Source organism: Cydia pomonella, chromosome 18, assembly GCF_033807575.1.
Source record: "Cydia pomonella isolate Wapato2018A chromosome 18, ilCydPomo1, whole genome shotgun sequence".
Classification (NCBI taxonomy): domain Eukaryota; kingdom Metazoa; phylum Arthropoda; class Insecta; order Lepidoptera; family Tortricidae; genus Cydia; species Cydia pomonella.
Window position 1 is genome coordinate 10,930,111 of NC_084720.1, and position 23,168 is coordinate 10,953,278.

The 23,168-nt window shown below is 36.7% G+C and overlaps 1 protein-coding gene across 2 annotated transcripts; it reads left to right on the top strand.

Moving 5' to 3' along the window:
• The first annotated feature begins 555 nt into the window (after positions 1 to 555).
• LOC133527391 (fanconi-associated nuclease 1-like) lies at positions 556 to 22,414 on the top strand. 2 transcript variants are annotated; one of them, XM_061864359.1, is made up of 12 exons: positions 556 to 918; positions 1,055 to 1,544; positions 1,904 to 2,173; positions 3,089 to 3,293; positions 4,766 to 4,996; positions 5,346 to 5,468; positions 6,098 to 6,332; positions 6,884 to 7,089; positions 7,973 to 8,088; positions 16,590 to 16,841; positions 18,848 to 19,017; positions 21,034 to 22,414. In XM_061864359.1, the coding sequence occupies exons 2-12, from the start codon at positions 1,091 to 1,093 to the stop codon at positions 21,190 to 21,192; spliced, it is 2,421 nt and encodes an 806-aa protein (XP_061720343.1). In that variant the 5' UTR covers positions 556 to 918; positions 1,055 to 1,090; the 3' UTR covers positions 21,193 to 22,414. The 2 variants fall into 2 exon arrangements, with proteins under 2 accessions (XP_061720343.1, XP_061720342.1); XM_061864358.1 differs by having other exon boundaries at positions 556 to 1,544.
• The last annotated feature ends 754 nt before the right edge of the window (positions 22,415 to 23,168 follow it).

A 23,168-nucleotide genomic window follows, 5' to 3' on the forward strand; every position in this document is an offset into this window, starting at 1 on the left:
TTCGTTTTGGAGATAACTGGCAACAGTTATATATTTGAATTCAGAACTATCGGCCTGCCAGATGAAAAAAGAGCTGCAAACGAGCATTCCGAAGGTGGCAACCATTAAGGGTTGATATTTGTGATCTTGCTGATAAATATATAGAATCAGAAATTTACGTCGAGCGTTATTATTCTCCACCACTGCTAAGCCGCATTCTTTTTACAGTACCGACTATAGTTTGGTCAGGGACCATATCTTCTAGTAGTTAGTGTCAGGGACTATCTTATTTAAAAACACATACAGAGAGAATCGTACTGTCTTTGTCTAATTTTATTTGTCTTACGCTGTACTCGCACCTGAAAGACAAGGATGAGTATAGTTTGTCATTATTTCCGGACAAATTTGGTTTGCCAGACATTTTTTTTATGTGATTTTTTTTTTGTTCCTGGCTTTCCCCTCTTGTGTTTTGGCAGGAGGGATTTTGCCAATGACGACGTTTCAAGACGTACCACGCACGATAAGCATGTTCGGTGTATGATAAATTTTGGTCTGGTAAAAGGACTTATGGTAGGTACCTAAAACAAAAAACATTTATTTTATAGTTATGGACATCACAGACAACACAGGACATGTACAGTTTATTAGAAAAAGAGCGGAAAAGGTGACAGTTTTGACAATTAGAAGGCATACCAACATAAGGAGAGATAAGAAATGGACAATAGACATAAGATAAGATGATTTTACTAGAAAATGTAGAGCCGTTAAAGTTTTATATTATTTTCTTGTATGTGTTTAAGAAGAATTCCAGTGATGGGAGATATGTGACTTGAATGGAATAAATACTCTCTGTTTTGCTGTCACTGTCAATACCATACCATTTGACAGTTTGCTTATTGCGAGCGAAATTTTCGCGAACATACAAGGATTACAAGGAAAGTACGTGTTATTTATAAAAAATTATAATTATTTTAGTGAGTTTTCGGAAGGAAGTATGTTAGGTTCTGTTCAAATTATTTTTTATTCAGTGTAATACAATATGTCACAACAATTGGCCATAACAAACTTTTTCAAGGCGAAAGTGCATCCATCTCCAAATTTCGGAAAAAATATGGACACTGTAAAAAGAAAGAAACGAAATTTAAGTTTGGCTAAAGTTTCAACACCTACTGCTTCACCGAGCAAAAGGAAGATTGAAGTTGATATAAGTAAACTTGGTGACGATGACGACTTTTGCACACCAGTTAAATCAAAGCCTCTGAGTCTCTCACAGAGTTCTAATGACAGTGAAAAAACAATTATATATACCCCATCGCCGAAAAAATCCTTGCAGACACCCATGAAAACCCCAAAGAGTTCTCCAAACCTTGGCTCAACTTCCAAAACTCAGACTCCAAGTGCCAAAGACAGATTTTTCTCTCCAACAAAAAATCGCAGTGTTAAGAAAAGAACACCTGTAAAGAGCAAAAGAAATTTGACCAGTTTGCTTGGAAATGGAGATTGTTTAGAAAAGTCTGTGGAAGAAGTATGCTTTGAATATGCTTGCGAAGGCATGGATGATAAGAGTAAGATTATTTGTATACCTAATGTTATTCAAATAATTTTTAGTAATTCAGGAATGTTAATTATAGTTGTAGTTCTTAAACTTATTAGTCTAAATGTTAATAGTATTAATGTATTCCAACATTTCAACATGTATACTTAACAATAGGTGGGTCTACACAGAGTGAGTGTATGTGCAAGGCAATTTCCTCAGGCCGGTTTGTGCGTGAGGAAATTGCCTCGCTCATATGCTTGCTCTGTGTGGACCCGCCTAATTGTTACGACCCAGGTTTAGTCTAGTAGTTTTTGGAACTATTCTCTACAGTTTGTTAGCTTCCATAAACTTTATATTAAATTTATATTTCATTGTTTATATTTTCAGCTGTATTCCTCTTACAAACAATAAACAAATACCTAAATGATAGTACATTAAAGCCACTCCTAAACAGCAGAGCTCAACAATTTCTACAAAGTAGTCAGTCAGTGGCAAAGCCGGGCATGAAGCTAGTCTGCAGACTGTTTTGGCGCAAAGACCAATGGTTCCGGAGGAAACAGATCATGGAGATTGTCAGCGAGGATAAGGAACCTTTGGATGATTCCAGTATGGAAGCAATGATTCTTTCATTGACTCAAAGAGCTTGGTTGAAAGAGAGTAAGTTTCTATAGGAAGTGTTTATTTAGTTTTATAATTGAAAAGCAATTACATTGGTATTATACTTTTTTTTGGTATTGAAAAAACAATCTGAACACATGTCTTTTTATTGAAATACACTTTTGAAAAACAGTCACAGCAAATATGTAAGAATTATATATTTTTTTAACTCTGTTAACTTTGGGTATGGCTAAGTACATTTAAGGAAACTGAATGGCATTGTTAATATTTATTATTTAAGTTTTTTCTTTTTCCGTAAAAAATAATTAGCATTACTGTAACATAGACATTATTATTTAAATCCACAAAACAATTGAAAATTATGACATGAATGACATTTCGAATATTGATCGTCCAAGGTCAAGCGAGAGAAAACATATAAACTCATACTAAACTCTACACACTTTTTCCACAGCCACTTTTTTCCGAAACTATAAGAACTGTACTGTTCAAACTTGGTAAATAGATGTATTCTATGAACCGCATTAAGATTTTCACACAAAAATAGAAAAAAAAAAACTAAATTTTGGGGGTTCCCCATACATACTTCCCCGTCCCTTTCCAACGTATTGGTATGATGGAAAGGGACAAATTATGATCAGCGGCATCGTAACTTTAGTACACGTTTATGAATAAAGGGGATAGTGTTTACATATAGCCTCCTAAGACTCTGCATACAAATTTTTGTATATATTCTACAATTTATTTTGAACTATAATATGACTAAAGGTTCCAAATGCAAATACAAAACAACTTACTCAGGAGGGATAGTAACTGGTAAGTTACTATACTGCTACTTAGCAACAGATTTCAAATTTATATAGAAAGTTTGAAACAGATATAGATACTCTAGTATGCTAATACTTTAGATGTCCATGAACAAAATTCTCATATAAATAATTATACTGATTTCAGGTAGCAACCATATGACTTTCAAAGAATTGTCATTACTATTGAAAGCAGAAGAACTCAAGTTAATTTGCAAGGACTTGAAGCTGAAAGGAAGCACAAAGCAAGAGGCAATTGACTCATTGTGGAGCTACAGCCGGCGCACATCTACTATTTGTAGCTTCTTCTCTAACGGCAAGGCTGCTGATAACAGTGAAAGAGTTTTGAGAATGTAAGTATTTTATTGAATTTCTTTTCGGTTAAAAAATTTCAACATGAACAGATTATATATGTCAGTAAACTTTTTAGAATACACATATGGCTCTATTATTTCAACTTTCTGTATTTTAGCGAGTTATACATGTGTATAGCTTGAGCTATAAAATTAAAAAAATATGGGGGGCTACATTCTTGTAGGACCGTTCTGAGTTTCATTATTTCAAAACAGCGTAGGTATATGGATTTTGTTTTATATAATGAGGATGGATTTAAATAGTGTGTACTGCATATAGACCGCGAGCCAGGAACAATTTCCATGACCAATTGCCTCCTGGTTGAAAACTCGTGTAGTGGTTAACGGCTAGGTATGATGAACCCTCGTGGACGTCAGCTGCCGCTCCGTTGGTGGGTTGAAGAATGGCAGCGACCGAAACAGGTAAAACAAAATAAAAAAAATCATCGGCTCCCGTTTGATACTTTGTCAAATGATAGTTCAGATGCTGTTGTTAACTAAAAAAATCGTCAGCCGGTTATTTCGCGGTGGTAAGAACATCAGCTGGTCGCATGAACATGTAAAAAATAAGCGCTATACCCTTTACGATAGCAATAACAAATCATGAAACTTTGCATGTAGCATTTCATCAGGCGTAAACACCTGAAAAGCCATCAACGGATTACGCAATTTACACATTACGCATACTTTACCGTAGGTACATGAAGTACCGCATATTTTTTATATGTTCATTTTACAGCTGACGGTCATTCCACCGCGATAGAACCGGCTGACGGTTTTTCTAGTTTAAAACAGCATCTAAATTGTCATTTGACAAAGTATCATCCGGGAGGCGATGACTGACGAAATATGCTCCAGGCCCGCGGTCTAATACTGCATTGTTTACTGCAGTGGACTACTAGGTTATAATCAGATTTTAATAGAATGTATACCCATTGCATAATATTGGTAGATTTGTAACGACAAAGAAGTGGGGCCATGTCAACTAGGAACACTTACAATTTCGCAATGTCCGTCTGTCTGTCTGCCCATCCGTGGCTTTGCTCCATGAATGTTAGTGCTAGAAAACTGAAATTTGGCATGCATATATAAATTAGTTACGCTGACAAAGCTGACAAAGTCGTAACATAAAAACTAGATTTTATAAGGTGGCTCCCATACACGAAAAGTGGGGGTGAATTATTTTTTTCGTTTGAACCCTATAGTGTGGGGTGTCAATGGATAGGTCTTACTTAACGAATATGGGTCTTCAAAACCATTTTTTGATAAACACAATATTTTCGCAAATAATCGCTCTGAAAGAAAAAAATGTGGACACATTTTTTTCTTCCTCCTCAAACGTTTGAAACATGGGTCCAAAAAATATGAAAAAATCGTGAAAGTAAAGATTAGTAAAGACTTTCAAGGAAAACTATAGCGAACCTGATTAGTTGAGCCGTTTTATGAGGTTATATTGTCCTTTTTATTTTCAGAATGAGAGAAAAGGCGGGTTCCTGTTATAAGTTGACAGAATTTGCTATAAAGACTCTCAACCAGCTGTACGTGCTCATGTATCTAGGCATAGACTTTAGCCTCATACGAGACAAGAAGTTTGAATTGGCACTTATCTATGATAAAATAGGCAGAGAGCCATATCCTGTGGACCCGGACATGGAACTTGACAATGCTAGTGTAGTTTTTGAAAGCAATGATGAATTTGAAAGGTGTGTATACCAACTGTTCGCAAAAAAAAAAATACAATATGGACTATTTAAATCCAGAACCACGATTTCCAGGCTTTAGTGTTCAATATTTAATTTGGTTATAGAATAGGGATAGGATTTTGGCGGGATCCGGGACACGTGATTATCTTGACGAGTCACAATGAGTGGAAATGAGAGGCCAGATCACTGTAACTGTATCACATTCCAACATCTCCGACGCGTGGCCAGTCGCCGCTGCACTCGCTGCCGCTCAAAATCGTGGCCAAGCAAAACGAAAACCTAGCGTGTATGGCTAGACCAAGATTTTTTTTATTTTAATTTTTATTGCTTTAATCATAATTAACTTCAGGTACATGACTGCACATAATGTGTATGAGGATTTTCTAGCTGAAACATGCTCTGATGAAAAGGCTTCCCTAGTCAAACAAGTTTATCAGCTCTACAAAGCAATAGACGACGAAGAAATGTTACGGTACGTTTATTAAAATATTCTTGAACCAAAAATCATCCCAAATTGCATCATCATCACCATAACTTAAGAGCTTTGCTCTGATGATGGAGTAATTGCCAATATTTTTATTCTCGTGCCAGTGTTTTAATTTCCTTATAACGACGCATTATTTTTTATGTAATTCTGGGCTTTCTTCTTCCTCCTGTCTTTTCAGTCCTGCCTTCCAGGATGTTTAGGAAAAAGTTGTCGTGCCGTATCAGGTGTCTTAACATCTTGCCTCTCCTATTTCTTATTGTATTTATAAGCATTGCTTTTCTCCTATCACACTGAGAACCTCTTCATTCATCTTCCTTTCAGTCCAGCTAATCCTTTCCATCCTCCGCCAACACCACATTTCAAAAGCTTCCAACCTTTTTCTATCTCGTTGTCTCAGTGTCCATGTCTCACTCGCATACAACGCAAGTCTCAAAATTGCGTACTTACCAAAACTATGGTTACTTTTTAACAATACATACGTACTAAAATCTTCATATTGGTAATGGTAAACCTGTTGGACTTAAATGGTTTTCTCTTTCCTTTTATGTTAATCTCTGTTATATTTTCAGCTACTGTTTTTTGACTTCGAATATATCCATTTTCTTAAATTTCAGTTACAAATCCCTACCAAGTTGGCTTCGGCGCTTTACACCTGCTAATCTCTACATCAGAATTCTAGACTCAGGCATACAAGATTTGAAGAAAACCAAAAGTGTTGAGTCTTATGAACTCGCAATAGAAATACTGAGCGGCTTGATAGAGCAGACTGCTTTCCGACAGCATAAGAAGGCGGACTGGTACGCGGAGAAGGCGTTGATTCTTCATGGCTTACTTGGGAGGTGTGATGAGGTAGACCTCTATTTTATACATGAATCAAAATGTTTATTTTCCTTTGCCACAGAGAACTAATAGATATAGGTATGTACAATATAATTAACATGCCCCATTGGAAAATAACGCATATTCGCCCAGCGAAGCTCCCCTGCAATTCCCCGGAGCTCGTGTAAGTTTAAATTACGAACGTTGCATAGTTGGTAATGAGTGACCCTAGGAATCCTGAGAAAAAGTAATATTTGTATGCTGAATACGAATATTTATTCCTGTTTTATGGTTGCCTCGAAATTATTGTTCGACTTTGCTTATTGTCTACGGTATTGTATGAAGTCGCGTTTACCCAACATGAAGTCTATCTAAACTTTTGGAGCTGGATCTGTATGAATATAATACTTGCACTTTTATCCCCTTATTCATAAACGTCTCTAAAGTTCTACGTCGTAAAGGGACAAACGATTATTAGCGGCTTGTCAACTTTAGTAGACGTTTATGAATAAGGGGGTTACCTGTTAGTTACCTGCCGTGAGTGTCAAATTGTGCCCTAATATTAATGTATGTCATTAAAGGCAGCTGAAGTCCTAATAGAAGGCTTCAAGTCCAGCTTAACCGATGAAGAAAAAGACACGATGCGCAACCGAGCCACCAGGATAGCTCGGCAGAAGTCTGTAAAGGTTAGCGAGCACTTGAGGAAGGAGCTGCTGGAACACGCCAGTAAAGACGCTATACTAGAGAAGAATATCGACGCGGAACACGTATACAAACAACCTATGGAGTGAGTTCATAGCAAAGACTATTTGACTGTGTAAGATGTGTAAAGTTTAACCCTCTTATTTACCAGGGACTGGTCCGGTATCCCCTTCGAGGGTTTTGGAAGGGGTATTTCATAAGGCTTTGCTTACCAAAGCCGCTGCTAACTAAAAACCTCTTGAAGGGGTATCTATTAATAAATTATAACGCTTATGTCATTTTCAACTTTCTCTTCATAAAAATATAATAAAATATTGCTTATTTATGTTTAAAGAGACTGGGTGTCTAGTGTCTAGCGCTTTGACAGCACAGGTGTCATATTTTTTTGAGTTAGGTAGGGAATAACCCTTTGATTTTAGCGGTATCTCTGAAAGGGTAACCCCTTCCTAGAGCTAAGTCAAAAGACTAAGCCATTTAAAGGCCTTTTTTTCTGGGAAGGGGTGGACGGGTCCCTGATTCATAAAACTTAGCAACGTCTCATAAACCTCTGTTAAATGTGGTCAAGGCACAGTTAGTAAGCATTAACAACCAGAATTGTCAACATGACAGATAGGCCCAAACGATTATCAACTTGACTTTATTTTGGGTTCATATCAATTTGATATCTTCTCCGTATTCCGTATTGATTAGTACGAGGTAGGATGTGAAGTTTGAACCCACAATGTTTGGATTTTAATGCAAGTTTATCATCAAACGGCTGTAAACGGATAGCGTCTTACCAGTCAAAGGAATTTGAACCTTTTATCTAACGTACTAACATCACTTATTTCAATGGCAGTGACAATGGTTGCGAACAGCCTAGACCCTCTTGGGTGGTGCGGCGCTGCCACTTGCTTTTGAATTGTAACTGCTGGAGAAGATCCAAATTCTTTTTACTAACAGTATATTGTGTTCTTTTTGTTTTACAGGAACACAACGAAAGGCAAAGCAAGGTTTGAAACGAAAACTTCAGAAGGCAGGGTTATTCAAAGTGTAGAAGAGTACTGTATTACCCATTGCATCAGTACTGGGGAATTTACTCATGGTAACTAACATTTCAGTTTTTAAAACACGGATTTAAACTTTCACAATTTTTTTACTCATTATCATTTAACAAAACGGGACTTAATCGCGTAAAATAAGTTTTTAAATTTACCTCCGACGTTTCGAGGACGGCGTTGTCTCAGTGGTCTCGGAGAAGACTGGCTAAAGTTGACATATCTTCTAGCCGCTCATCCACATATCTCATCCACATGGAATCCAGTCACTAATAAATAGCGTAAACAAATATCGATAGTTGACAAATCAAATATCGTTAATGTAGTGTGTCGACCGAGTAACATCCCTAGTGCGCAAAACGTTCAAGTTGATTAACAATACCAAGTGCCGGTAGTTCGAAAAACTCTCGCGGTTAGATGTTGATGTCAACTTTAGCTAGTATTCTCCGAAAAACCACAGGGATAACGCCGTCCCCGAAACGTCGGAGGTAAATTAAAAAACTTATTATACGCGGTTAAATCCCTTTTGTCGTCTTGAAGCTTTTGAAATGTGATGCTGGCGGCGTATGGAGAAAATCAGCGAACGGAAAAACATAGAAGACTAACGTCAAACAAAATATCAGCGTAAAAGTGGCCCCACTATTAAAACACGCAATACTAATAACAGACCAATTGCAACTCGTCAAAGTTCAGGTCTTGTTTTCTTCGACGAAACTGCATTTGACCATGATTAGTCAATTTAAACCACCCGAATTACGATTGGTCTATTATAAAATGAGGCGCTGTGATTGGCTGTAGCGTTGTCAGTTGAAAATACATGACAATGGAAACCAAGTCCAGGTAGACGGTTTCATGCAATATAGACTAGTTTTAAATGCAATATTTTTGTATAATAATTTATTATTTTATTTATAAGGCTTATTATTTGTTCGTTTATCGGACGGTTTAAAGGCAATTAAGGCTTCGAACCAATGAATACATTGTGTCGTTCATCTTATAGGGCACCTGCGACGTTTAGTTAGGTGGCACAGAAATATGTCAGATGTAAATTTGATAGTTCAAAATTGAAAAAATGGCATTTGGGATTTTGGATTTTGCTCTGATCAAGATAAAAACCGATATCTGAGGATCCGGGAGGCCTTTTATTATGAATTTGAGATCAAAATTAAAAAAAATGCCGCGGGTTGAAATTTAGAATTTTTCATGCGAGGATCCGAGCGGCCCTTCATTATGATTCTGAAGTCATATTTGGTAAAAGCGCCCTCCATCTTGAATATCTCCATCTTTGCTCTCATCATGATTATCATTCATCGTATAAAAGCAAACATGGAGAAATTTAAGATGTCGGGCGTTTTTCCCAAATTCGACCTCAGAATCATAATGAAGGGTCACTCGGATCCTTAGATATCGATTTTCATCTTGATCAGAGTCAAAATGCAGAAACCCAAGATGTCGGTCGTTTGTTTAATTTTTGATCTCATACTCATTATAAAGGTCCTCTAGGAACCTCAGATGTCGATTTTCATCTTGATCAGAGCAAACATGCAGAAATTCGTATTGAACACGTCGTCATAGGAACAGTTTGTATGGGAAAATATCATTATTGTTTTTACTATTTTTCTCGCATTCTTTCCATATTTTTTCACTGTTTAAACCGTCCCTGGACCTAGAAATATTCCAATATAAAATTAGCCAAATCGGTCCAGCCGTCCGCGAACTTAACGAAAAGTTATAAATAGCAGCGAGATACCGGGACTTAGTAAGAAAGTACACATAAAAAGCGGCCAAGTGCGAGTCGGACTCGCCCATGAAGGGTTCCTTTATGACGTATTAAAAAAAACTACTTAAACTACTAGATCTCGTTCAACATTTTACCACTTTGGACACACATTTTACCACTTTGGTAGTGTCTCTCGCGCAAACTATTCACTTTAGAAAAAAATTATATTAGGAACCTAAATATCATTTTTGAAGACCTATCCATAGATACCCCACACGTATGGGTTTGACGAAAAAAAAATTTTTTTTAATTTTATGACGTATTAAAAAAAACTACTCACTAGATTTCGTTCAAACCAATTTTCGTTAGAAGTTTGCATCGTAATGTATATCATATATTTTTTTTAGATTTTTCATTCTGTTATTTTAGAAGTTACAGGGGGGGGGGACACACTTTTTTTTAATTTGGGAGGTTCTCTCGCGCAAACTATTCAGTTTAGAAAAAAATGATATTAGAAACCTTAATATCATTTTTGAAGACCTATCCATAGATACCCAACGTGTATGGGTATGATGAAAAAAAAATTTTTTTTTAAATTTCATGACGTATTAAAAAAAAACTACTTACTAGATCTCGTTCAAACCAATTTTCGGTGGAAGTTTACATGGCAATGTATATCATATATTTTTTTTAGATTTTTCATTCTGTTATTTTAGAAGTTACGGGGGGGGGGGGGGGGGACACACATTTTACCACTTTAGAAGTGTCTCTCGCGCAAACTATTCATTTTAGAAAAAAATGACATTAGAAACCTCAATATCATTTTTGAAGACCTATCCATAGATACCCCACACGTATGGGTTTGATGAAAAAAGATTTTTTGAGTTTCAGTTCTAAGTATGGGGAACCCCCAAAATTTATTGTTTTTTTTCTATTTTTGTGTGAAAATCTTAATGCGGTTCATAGAATACATCCACTTACTAAGTTTGAACAGTACAGCTCTTATAGTTTCGGAAAAAAGTGGCTGTGACAGAATCGGACAGACAGACGGACATGACGAATCTATAAGGGTTCCGTTTTTTGCCATTTGGCTACGGAACCCTAAAAACCTCCACCTACAACGGCGATTCGTATTTACTATCACAAATTTAAATTATTAACGCATTCACTGCCACCGAGGCATATATGCGTTCACCGTCATACAATTTTGTTCCTAGGCCACGCCCCCTGGCAGTGAATGCGTTAAAACAATAACCTGAACAAATTAAAAATGAAAGTTTCTTAATATCAATGGTTGTTTAAAATATATAATATCATCCCCATATACAGCCTGTTGTGATCAAGAGAAATCAAAATAATATGATCCTAGCTAAACTATACGTGAAAAGTAATCCTCTATTTTTTCCAGTGTTTGTTGGATCGACTAGCACATCATTTATCCGCACAATAAGGAATATTTCTTTTGTAAAAGATATAACTTGAATACTTCTTACTATGACTGTGACAACGGGCCGCCATTTGCGAACTAAATAGCTCCGCGGCACAAAGTTGACGCCCCGCCCGCTTCGGCACAATGTGTGTGGGGTCATTTTGCAGGGCTAGTTCGTCATCTATGTTTATTATCAATCGCTGGAGAAAATAAGCTGGACCGAAAAAGTAACCAACGAGGAAGTCTTAAATAGAGATCGAGAAAAGCTGTGCCTATTGAGAACCATCGAAAGTAGAAGAGGAAACATGTTGGGACACCTGTTACGACACGACGAATTCATCAAGACCATCATAAAAGGGAAAGTCGAAGGAAGGAAAAATAGAGGAAAGTCAAGAAGGGGATACATGGATCAATTGAACGTCGTGTCGTATCAGGCTGCCAAGGAAAAGTCAAAGAAAGGCATGCCAGGAGATTGCTTCACCGACAAGAGCGCAGCTCTTAAATTTATGATGATGAAATCCCTTTTAGTTAAATAATAATTTCAGTTTTCAATTTAACTAAAAATAATAACGTTCGTATACTTTTTATTTGGTGGTTTAATGGTTTTTAGGGTTCCGTAGTCGACTAGGAACCCTTATAGTTTCCCCATGTCCGTCTGTCTGTCTGTCCGAGACTTTGCTCCGTGGTCGTTAGTGCTAGAAAGCTGAAATTCGGCATGGATATATAAATCAATAAAGCCGAAAAAGTCGTACATCGTATTTTTTTTTAGGGTACCTCCCCTACACGTAAAGTGGGGGTGAATTTTTTTTTTGCTTCCATCCTACTGTGTGGGGTATCGTTGGAAAGGTCTTTCAAAACTAATTATTCTACAAACATTTTTTGATAAAGTGAATATATTCGGAGATAATCGCTCCGAAAGAAAAAAAAATGTGTCCCCCCCCCCTCTAACTTTTGAACCATAGGTCCAAAAAATATGAAAAAAATCGTGGAAGTAGAGCTTAAGAAAGACATTAAGGTGGTTCGACTAGGTTACCCAAAGCTTAAACCTCACTAGATGGCGCCACAATTGCAAATTTTGAGTTTTAATTTTTTTGTGGAGTAGTCTTTGGTATTTCTATACTGTAAATTATGTTTAGCGCACTCTTTAAATAAATATTGAACTATTAAAACAAACATTGAACACTTCATTGTACAAAAACTACCCCTTAATGTCGACAGAATGTTTCTTGACTCTATTTCTAACTATCACTCACACATTCAAACAGTCGTACTGGGATCCTTGTAGTAGACAATTTGGCACAGCGTGAGTAGGCTTCAATAGCGTTGCGGTATGTACGTGGAAATACATGCAAGAGGATGTGGGTTCGAGACTCATAAATTTTTTTTTTGTTATCAGTATTATCAAGTACCTATTATTAATAAATTATTTTATGAGAAATATGAGCGTTTTTCCATAAAAATATAAAAAATCTGATTCTCACACATCATGATATTTTTGGGTTCTTCCAACTCAGAATCACTAGCATAATCAATCCTCGTGCTATAAAAACCCGAAAATTTGTATTGAAATTTTAGTTTTACACTGAAATTTCTTTCACACTAAAATGTGACGTAATGGTATGGATATTTTAGGATATCTTTTTTTAATGCTACGGTGAAGAAGATTCTAAGTAGAATGAACCTAAGAAAATCCAAATTTGTAAGTCAGATTTTCCGGTATTTTTTTCAAAAAAAAAAACGCTGTTTTCCCTTACTGCCCAGCCTTTAAAAAAGTAGGTTTACAGTAGAATTAAAACCTTTTTTTACGATACATTTAATTAAATTACAGTGAGTTACAAAATTGCATGGCCTTCTATTTATAACCATTATAAAAAGAAATGAGATATTTACCATGTTTGTTTATATTATTGATTTCCCGATATTTTGACACAACTAGAAGTTTCACACAATGCCTAGGGATAGAAAATTATTTATTTATTTTATTTATTGTCAATTTCATTCAACGGATCACATCATATCCAATTTATGTGTTTATGTATTGCATTGTTTTCTACCTAGTTGGTTATTAAATTCTGTTACTGCAATAATCTTTATCTACATAAAATATACCAACGAAAGTTTAATAAAGTATATATTATAAAATAATAAGTAAAATGAAGTACACAAAATCAGGAATCACATATGACAATATCATTCAAAATCGCCTCCTCTGGCTTTGACACAGGCCCTGAAACGACGAGGCCAGTCATCAATAGCGGCACGCACGATTGTCATGTCTAATTCCGTCACTGTCTTAACTATGGCCCGCTTGAGGGAGTTAAGATTTGTGTGGGGTTTAGCACAGGCTTTCTCCTCAATAACCTGCTATATGGCATCATCCAGGGGGTTAAGGTCCGGGCTGGAGGACGGCCAGTCTTCGTGGGCAATAAAGTCAATTTTGTTCCTTCGAAACCAGGCTTGAGTTGTTTTTGCCTTATGTGCAGGAGCTGAGTCTTGTTCAAAGATCCATGGCTGGTTTTGAAATAGGGTGTGGCTTAAGGGCTTCACTATTGGTTCGAGAACGGTTTCCAGTTTCCGGTTTTCACACCTTTTTCACAGAAATGAATCTGTGTTAGCCCTGAGTATGACACACCCAAAATCATGTTTGGCGGGTGCCCACATTTGTGCAACGCAATAGGGTTGTTTCCATCTACAAATCTTAGGGCATAATTGTATCCCAATATATTCTTTTGGATTATAAGAACACGTTAAACTACTTTTAGGGGCCCTGTAATGACCATATTTTTGTAAATATTGAATTTAAAATATCTTTTGGCACACGTCACGTGACCAAACTCGAAACGTCATTGAAGATTCTGATGACGTCACAACTCTCGGATTGACACTGTTGACAGTTAGGCGATTAATAACAAATGACAAATATCAGTTGACAGTTCGTATCTTCTACGTGTGTATGTAGTTATGTGTCAAACCATAAACTGTGACGTCACACAATTTTCAAAGAGCGTTTTGGGCGCGAAAGCATCTGTCAAAATATATTTTGTTAATTTAACATATTTAAAGCCGTTTTTAGTATAAAAGCTGAATTTTAAGGCAACTTTTAGTTAATATAGAAAGTAATACAAGCGTTTCAAAAAATTGGAATACGATTCTCTTTTAGGCCCCAATTCATTATAGATACGACGAGATAAGCGTTATGTGTGGTATATAATTATAGCTCACAAATCCACCACATTATGCCATTTTTTATTTTTTCGGTAGCATTTATTTTAACGGGAATAAAGAGGTTGCAAATCGAGTAACAGAACTTCAGAACAGATATCATTTGATATTTACCAGTCGCTTTTCGGTGAAGGAAAACATCGTGAGGAAACTGGACTAATCCCAACAAGACTTAGTTTTACCCTCTGGGTTGGAAGGTCAGATGGCAGTGGCTTTCGTAAAAACTAGTGCCTACGCCAAATCTTGGGATTAGTTGTCAAAGCGGACCCCAGGCTCTATTGAGCCGTGGCAATATGCTGGGACAACGCTAGGAAGAAAGAAAGAAATCGAGTAACAGAACTTAGTAACCAACTAGGTATAATAGTTATGATGTAAATGTCCATATCATGTTGGAGTCATATATTAGCCAACTAATTATTCAAGATCAATACACTTAGCTCCCTTAGGTATTCGCCTAAGTACAATCTCGGGCAAAATTGAGTTTTATAAAAATGAACTAGTTTCTAGGTCATATTTTCTATGAATTGGTAATTTTTGTAGACTCCAATTACAGTTACACTTTTCCTGGTTTTTCGCGGACCAGAATATCGATGATTTTTGTAACTTGATTTAGACGTTGCTATCATTTTCAATCCAAAAACACATAAAATCCCAATTCAGAACATGCGGCAGCGTTGTTTTCTATCAAGTACGTCAAGCACCAGGGCGGCTACCGGGAAAATCGAAATTCGTCAATTTCGGGCATTTTTCTCTGTCACTCTAATTACATCTTAGTAAGAGTAAAAGAGAAAGATCCCCGCAATTTGCGAATTTAGGTTTTCGCGGTAGGCCCCCAGGTCCTGTCAAGTTTCAGCAGTGTTGCCAGGCGAGCGGAAGAGAATTATCGTACTTGAGTGTCAATATTATTGTACCGTTGAAAAAAATATCGTACGCCAATCAAAAAGGCAGCCCCTAAAAATGTCTAGCAAAATAAGCTTAAATTTCCAATTAATAATAAAAAAAAGACAATTTTCGTCTAAATTGCGCAAAAAATCTGTTTATGTTTGTGTATTTTTGGGATAGACTCAAACGGTATACAGGAAATTGAGACATTTTAAACTTTAAACTTACACCAAGGAGCCGAACACCCAAAATATACTAATTTTAGCCTATTTCTGAGAGAAAGTGTCATATTTTGCTTCAAATTACTAGACTTTTAAGGTGGCATCATCCAAGGGCTGAAATTATAGTACTTTAGTGTACGATAATGCTCTTTGGAACATTATGTCATACCGGGGCCCAAATTATCGTACATGTACGACAATTATCGTACGCCTGGTCACACTGAGTGTCAATGTCGACAGAGTCAGCTAAAAACGCGTCAAACATCGCAACGTCGCGCCGATGGCCGTCCAAAGCATGGAGTGGCAACGCCGCAATGTATTTGTACACGACATTTGTCACACACACATGAGTAAAATTTATAAAAATATAACGTTCATTATTGCATGATTTCTGTATGAAACAAAGTTTTTCTATTAATTTAGCGCAAATGAATATTCGAAAGTAGATAGATGCGCAACTATTTATGTAATAATATTGTGTAATTAATTAATTAATAGCGATTGTTTTTTGTATGAAAATCGAACCACCTTAAATGAAAACGATAGCGGACATGATCAGTTTAGCTGTTTTTGAGTAATCGCAAAAAGTTTCCCCTTCATAGTAAAAAGACTTACTTTAATTAGGTATACTGATTATGCAAATTTGCCATTTGTTTAACTCGCGTGAAAGATACCGTTTTATCCCTTGGTTAACAATTTACTATACTTTAAGCTCCAGTTTAGCTTATTGTGACGTTGTGACGGAAGAGTAACTACGGAACCCTACACTGAGCGTGGCCCGACATGCTCTTGGCCGGTTTTTTTATTGCTACAAGAGGACCATTAACCTCCAACGTCAATAATTTAAATGCCAAGTACCTAAACGAAATCAAACAATAAAAAAAATAGGCCTGCCTATTTATCCTACTAATATTATAAATGCGTCCTTTTCACACTTAAACTGCTGCTTATTTAGATGAAGCTCGGCGGAGGCATGTCTACTGACCGTTTGCTTGCTCTGTGTGGACCCGGCTATTTCTGACGGACTGAAACGTGGGGTTTATGATGCCTGATTACGCGTTTTTTTTTTTACAGGCGAGCACTGGGAAGGGCGTATCATCACAACGATGTTCTTCCTTTTATTCTGGGACATCATCTACTCGAAGCCGCGCGGCGTCCACGGCATCTTCCTCACTCACTTCCAAGTGTTCCCGCTCGACCTGTTCTCCGACAGCTTCTACACCAACCGGCAGGTGCTCATCGATGACAGGCTGCGGCTCATTGAGAGTTCCACCGAGGAAGAGGTGTTGGAGATGATGGAGAACACTTGGCAAGACAGGCCTGAAGGTGAGTTTAAGAGTTGGTTTTGAATCAACTTAAGTTTTTTGTAAAAAAATATTTTTTGATAGAAGATTTTATCGCTGACTGTTCTCAACAGGCAACTAAGACTCTAACTATGAAACTCCCGTGAGACTTGAATATACTAAAATTATTTTAGTTAAAAGCTAAAATTATTTTTTATATTATTTTAAGGATTTTCGTCTATCTAGGTTAATAGGCAACTAATACGAATCGAGACAATTTTAACAAACCGAAACACAATAAGGTTGCGTGGTTTTATAACAAAGTTCCTATTTCCAGGAAAAGTACATTGTAGGAGAGGCCGGAAAACCGCTCAAAGATGGACGAGTGAGCTTGAGCTCAAATAATACGAGTCCATCTTTAGCGTTTCCGGCCGAGGCATTACATAGTGCACGGAGATTTTTACGACTACTGCGAGGAAATAGGAAACAAATTGCATAAGTACTTAAATAGAAATTAATTATTGTATTGGCGTGAGGACAATTCTTGAAAGAAAGCGTTGTATTTTTGCCGGAAATATTTATATTTTATTCAATACAAGAACTAATTTTTATAGCGTATATACGTGTATCATGTATTTTTTAATCAACACAATTAACACTATCCAATTCAGTAAGTATTTTCCGATCCCGCCTTTTTTACTTTTTTATCATTTTTTTTTTACAATTCTGACCCTTTTTTATCACTATAAGAGGCGTTTTTCTGTTGTTTGCTTCAAAACCGACTCTAGAGCGACCGAGCTACATAAGTAAAAATGCCTTAAACGTGAACTGAATGGTTGTTAAAAAAATGAACTGTATGGTTTTTAAGTTTTTTTTAAACAAAAAATTGGCCCTAGAGTCTGGCTATACTGAAATATTACACAATATTTTGGCGGGAAATTAAAAAAAATCTAGGGCTGGTCATACTTTGTGTAGTAGTTTTTTACTAGAAAATATTTTTGATTTTCTGTGCACACGTAAGATACCTAAGGAAATAAGTTAATATACGTTGACGTGCACTCAAAGTCAGCTCACGTGATTTCTACCTCTATGTAAAGTATAAAGACGTATATAGACATGTTTCGCCAAGATTTTTTTATATCAATTTATTACTGACCAATCATTCCACAGATTTCTTCTAAATATTAGTTTTCAGTAACTCATTACGTTCCAGTGTTTTGAATTTATTGATATTTTCCTGAACTTCCAGTTTATCCGTTTCTTTACCTCGTCCTGTTCACGAGATTCAGGTATTAATAAATTCACGTACTTAATCAAAGTTATAGGCAAATGTTAGAACTAGTACTTAAAGTATCAAAATATTAATAGAGCACCAATCTACTAAATTGTTTACGACTTGTGAATATAGCAGTTTTTCGTTATAGAACGCTTCACGTCGACTTCGCACATTATCGTTATGAGCCTAAATAATAGTTTCCGGACCTCACTCGTATAGAGTCATTATGAATATTATTTAAAATAGACTCCTTATAAACCGAAATCAATTTGAATGAATGACATAAGTTGACAACAGGCTTAGCTTTTTTTTAAATTATAGACAACTGGTGATACCACATGGAAATATCTGTCAACAATATTTGGCTAGCCAGACTCTATAAATGACCTAGTTTTATTTTAGAAGGAAAAAATAGCACCAAAAAAAGACCTTTTACCATCACCAATGACAGATGATGACAACAATGAAACCTTGTAGTAGTGGTATTTCAGGTGCTACAGCTATTTGCCTACTTTCCAGCTTGGTTTTAGACCATCTATTGTCACATTTCCGAACAGTGGCGTGAAAATTTCAATAAATAGCCTAGCGATAGGCTAAGGTTTCCTCTGGGTCGGAAGGTCGAAGGCAGTCGGACCGTCGCTGTCGTAACCAGAACCTGTGCCAACGACCGAAACTAGATCGTCAATATCGAATTTTGGGCTCCTTTGGAGTGGAACCTACAAAACGCTAAGATGAGAAAGAAGTGTCGTGTGGAAAACTGATATTTGTTACAGGAGAGATTTCTGGTATCAACCGCGCAATAGGCTGGGACAACATCAGCGCGGTGGCGGCGTGCCTCGGGCCGCGCGCGCTGGCCGCGCTGGCGGCGCGTCTGGCGCGCCACTACCGCTACGCGCACAGCGGCTTCCCCGACGTTACCCTATGGAACGTGCATACCAAACAGGTCACGATACGACACTTATATGACCAAATTTTGCCTCATCGCTTATTCAGGCGTAATGGACAGACAAGGGTCGATGCGACCGTGTAAACGGGAATCTTTTGCCCTGTCGCCGCTTGTCCACGTCTCGCTTGTATACGCGTGTGACGCTGCCGCCGCTCAATCCACAAACGGAGCAGCAATTTTACCTCATTTATATGCTCGACAAATTTTCCTTGTTATCACCTGTAACCGGTGTGATAGGTGTTGACCAAGTTTCATGAAATGTGTTTCTTGTTCGCGGTCTATAATTTTGATGTGTTTTTAGGGTTCCGTAGCCAAATGGCAAAAAACGGAACCCTTATAGATTCGTCATATCCGTCTGTCTGTCCGATTATGTCACAGCCACTTTTTTCCGAAACTATAAGAGCTATACTGTTCAAACTTAGTAAGTGGATGTATTCTATGAACCTCATTAAGATGTTCACACAAAAATAGAAAAAAAAAACAATAAATTTTGGGGGTTCCCCATACTTAGAACTGACACTAAAAAAATCTTTTTTCATCAAACCCATACGTGTGGGGTATCTATGGATAGGTCTTCAAAAATGATATTGAGGTTTCTAATATCATTTTTTTCTAAAATGAATAGTTTGCGCGAGAGACACTTCCAAAGTGGTAAAATGTGTGTCCCCCCCCCGTAACTTCTAAAATAACAGAATGAAAAAAAAAAAAAAAAATGATATACATTGTCATGCAAACTTCCACCGAAAATTGGTTTGAACGAGATCTAGTAAGTAGTTTTTTTTTAATACGTCATAAAATTAAAAAAAAAAAATTTTTTCATCAAACCCATACGTGTGGGGTATCGGATAGGTCTTCAAAAATGATATTTAGGTTTCTAATATCATTTTTTTCTAAACTGAATAGTTTGCGCCAGAGACACTTCCAAAGTGAAAAAATGTGTTCCCCCCCCCTGTAACTTCTAAAATAACAGAATGAAAAATCTAAAAAAAAATATATGATATACATTACCATGCAAACTTCCACCGAAAATTGGTTTGAACGAGATCTAGTGAGTAGTTTTTTTTTTAATACGTCAAAATTAAAAAAAAATATTTTTTTTATCAAACCTATACGTGTGGGGTATCTATGGATAGGTCTTCAAAAATGATATTTAAGTTCGTAATATCATTTTTTTCTAAACTGAATAGTTTGCGCGAGAGACACTTAGTGAAAAAATTTGTGCCGCCCCCCCCCCCCCCCCCTGTAACTTCTAAAATAACAGAATGAAAAATCTAAAAAAATATATGATATACATTACCATGCAAACTTCCACCGAAAATTGGTTTGAACGAGATCTAGTGAGTAGTTTTTTTTAATACGTCATAAAATTAAAAAAAAAATTTTTTCATCAAACCCATACGTGTGGGGTATCTATGGATAGGTCTTCAAAAATGATATTTAGGTTCCTAATATCATTTTTTTCTAAACTGAAGTTTGCGCGAGAGACACTTCCAAAGTGGTAAAATGTGTGTCCAAAGTGGTAAAATGTTGAACAAGATCTAGCAAGTAGATTTTTTTTAATACGTCTTAAATGGTACGGAACCCTTCATGCGCGAGTCCGACTCGCACTTGGCCGCTTTTTTATTCTTCATTTTCTTGTTTTTAATATAGTGTTTAAATTTATTGTAATTTATTAATATTTATTTTCTAGTCGTATACATGTATTTTAATTTTTATTTGATATTGTTATTATTTTTGTGTTTCATCTATGGGCATGTAGCGTGAAATAAATGATTTGAAATATAACGGAACTTCTGAGACATAGTTATGCTCGAGAAGGAGTAGGCTGCGTGTGATGTGGCGAAAATTTGCCAGGCGGGTGTCAGTTTACGCATACCCCTCTAATAATGTAGTATCAATTAATTTCAATAAAAAAAAAAATATATAGATATTATAGGACATTATTACACAAATTGACTAAGTCCCACAGTAAGCTCAATAAGGCTTTTGTTAATAAGCATTGATATTTCGCAGATCAAGTTCGTAGAAGTAAAGAGCGACTCGGACCACCCGTCGATGAAGCAGATCCAGTGGATGAAGTACCTGCGCGAGCACGGCCTGCACAGCGGCCTCTGCTACGTCGGCGCCCACACCACCCGCCAGCGCGCCCGGCCGGGGAAAAGGTCCCTGTGAACATGTGCATTATACGACTACACTACTACTTGACCCACTAGATTCGTTTCGGTATACTGCGGAGTGGTTGAAGATTTTGCGTCAGACTGTTATATATACCAATCATACATGATTGAGTAAGATGCGTAAAAACGAAGACAATTTCGTGCTTCGAATTTGACAGGTAAACGAGATGACGCTGTACAGGTCCTTACATTTTCCGGTAACTCTGTGATTGTTTTGGATGTCAAGGTAAGGGGTTTTTTTTAGACTCTAACTCTCTAGTACAATCAATTATCTTTGATACCTACTAAGTATCAATTAAATACTTGAAACTTCTAAAAATTCACAGCGCGACTATCATAACTAACCGTCTGAGTTAAGTGTTAAACTATTCGTAATTAGACTTAAGTACAATAAAATTCTTTACAGTCCTCACAAACTGTATAAATTGAAAAGAGACGACTAGTCTATATCGGGTGTGTCAGTGTTTCCCGTGACACTTCTAAATATGCTGCAGCTATACATTAGAAAACTCGCTTGTACAGGGTGAAATTTGATATTATCTTGGTTGCAACATCAACCACTGTTGAAAATTTACAATATTATTTTTAAACTCCACTTGCTATTGTTTATTCATAACGCTAAAATGTATGCCGCCTTTGATTCTATACGTGTACACACGTTACACCAACCGTGAAAGCTTTTATTACTAAAGTAATTTGTATTTTAGGACCTTTCTTTGGCGAGAAACCCGGCCATCATTATAATGATACGAGTCTAAAAGCATACTAAAAAAACCGTAAAACCAAATCATTATTTACATATTACTGCATTTACACATAGGGTAAACTATATCTACTAATGACATCCCTCTTTAAAATGATTTCGTCTTTCGACCTTGTTACTTATTATAATACAGCAGCACGTGGTAACTTTCTTACAAAAATGGGGTCTAATGAGGCCAACCATTTGAATACCTTGCCCTATAACCGTTTGGTTTTTGCGTTAGAAGTGACTAGTTTAACGGAATGTTAAATAGTAAAACATAAGCATAATGGCAGTTCTTGCATGCGCAATATTGATTTGTAATCATAGTTTATACAGGTTTTAACTGGTTCTAGTGACTTATTAATGTTATTAAAGGATACATTATTATCATTATCAAGTTCCTGTTTAATTTTAAATACACGCAAAGTACACGTGAAATTTTGTGATACGAAATAAATAACTATTTTTTATACATTTTTGTATTATTTTACCTGTAAAAACAATACAATGTTGTTGATCTCTCGTTCCACCCAGACTAGCGTATTTTTCTGCGCGTATAGTCGTTTCGGCGTTACGAGCTTACATGTGTGTTACATTACCCTACATTTGGTCTTACGAGCAAAATACGAGCTTACACGCTCGTATAAAGCGTTAGTCTGTAATCGCCCTAAGTCCTATAGACTTGCTGAAATTGGCCAAACACGAACCTATTTCGGGTTTTGTGTTCCAGCCATATATCATAAACAAGGTGATAGTAATCATACCTCTTTATTGCATTGCCGAGTTCATGCAGCAAGTCAAGCTGACAAATGTCAGTTGTCACAGAGTTATCATTTTTCTTATCAGTTGTAATTCCAGCTCGCACTAGAATCGATAAATACCACAAAGTAAACATTTACCGCTTCATCGGATGAACTGTTAGATGTTTCCCGTGTACGTACCGCTGGTGGCCATGTCCGCGGTGTCGGCGCTGTCCGTGCTGTACTTGTACTGCAAGACTCGCGGCGACAGGAGGAAAGGGTACATGGACGTCAAGGAAAAACCGGCCACTTAGTGCTTAAACTGTCCTACTTTGTATGGCGGGGCAACTTTACACTCATAAACACCCTTTCAAGAACAAAATGGGGCAATATAAGTAATATAAACTAGGTATTGTAACAGCTTTATATTACCCACAAAGAGTAATGGGTAGGGTAGTGCCCAGTGGTCATCCGATATATCAGAGC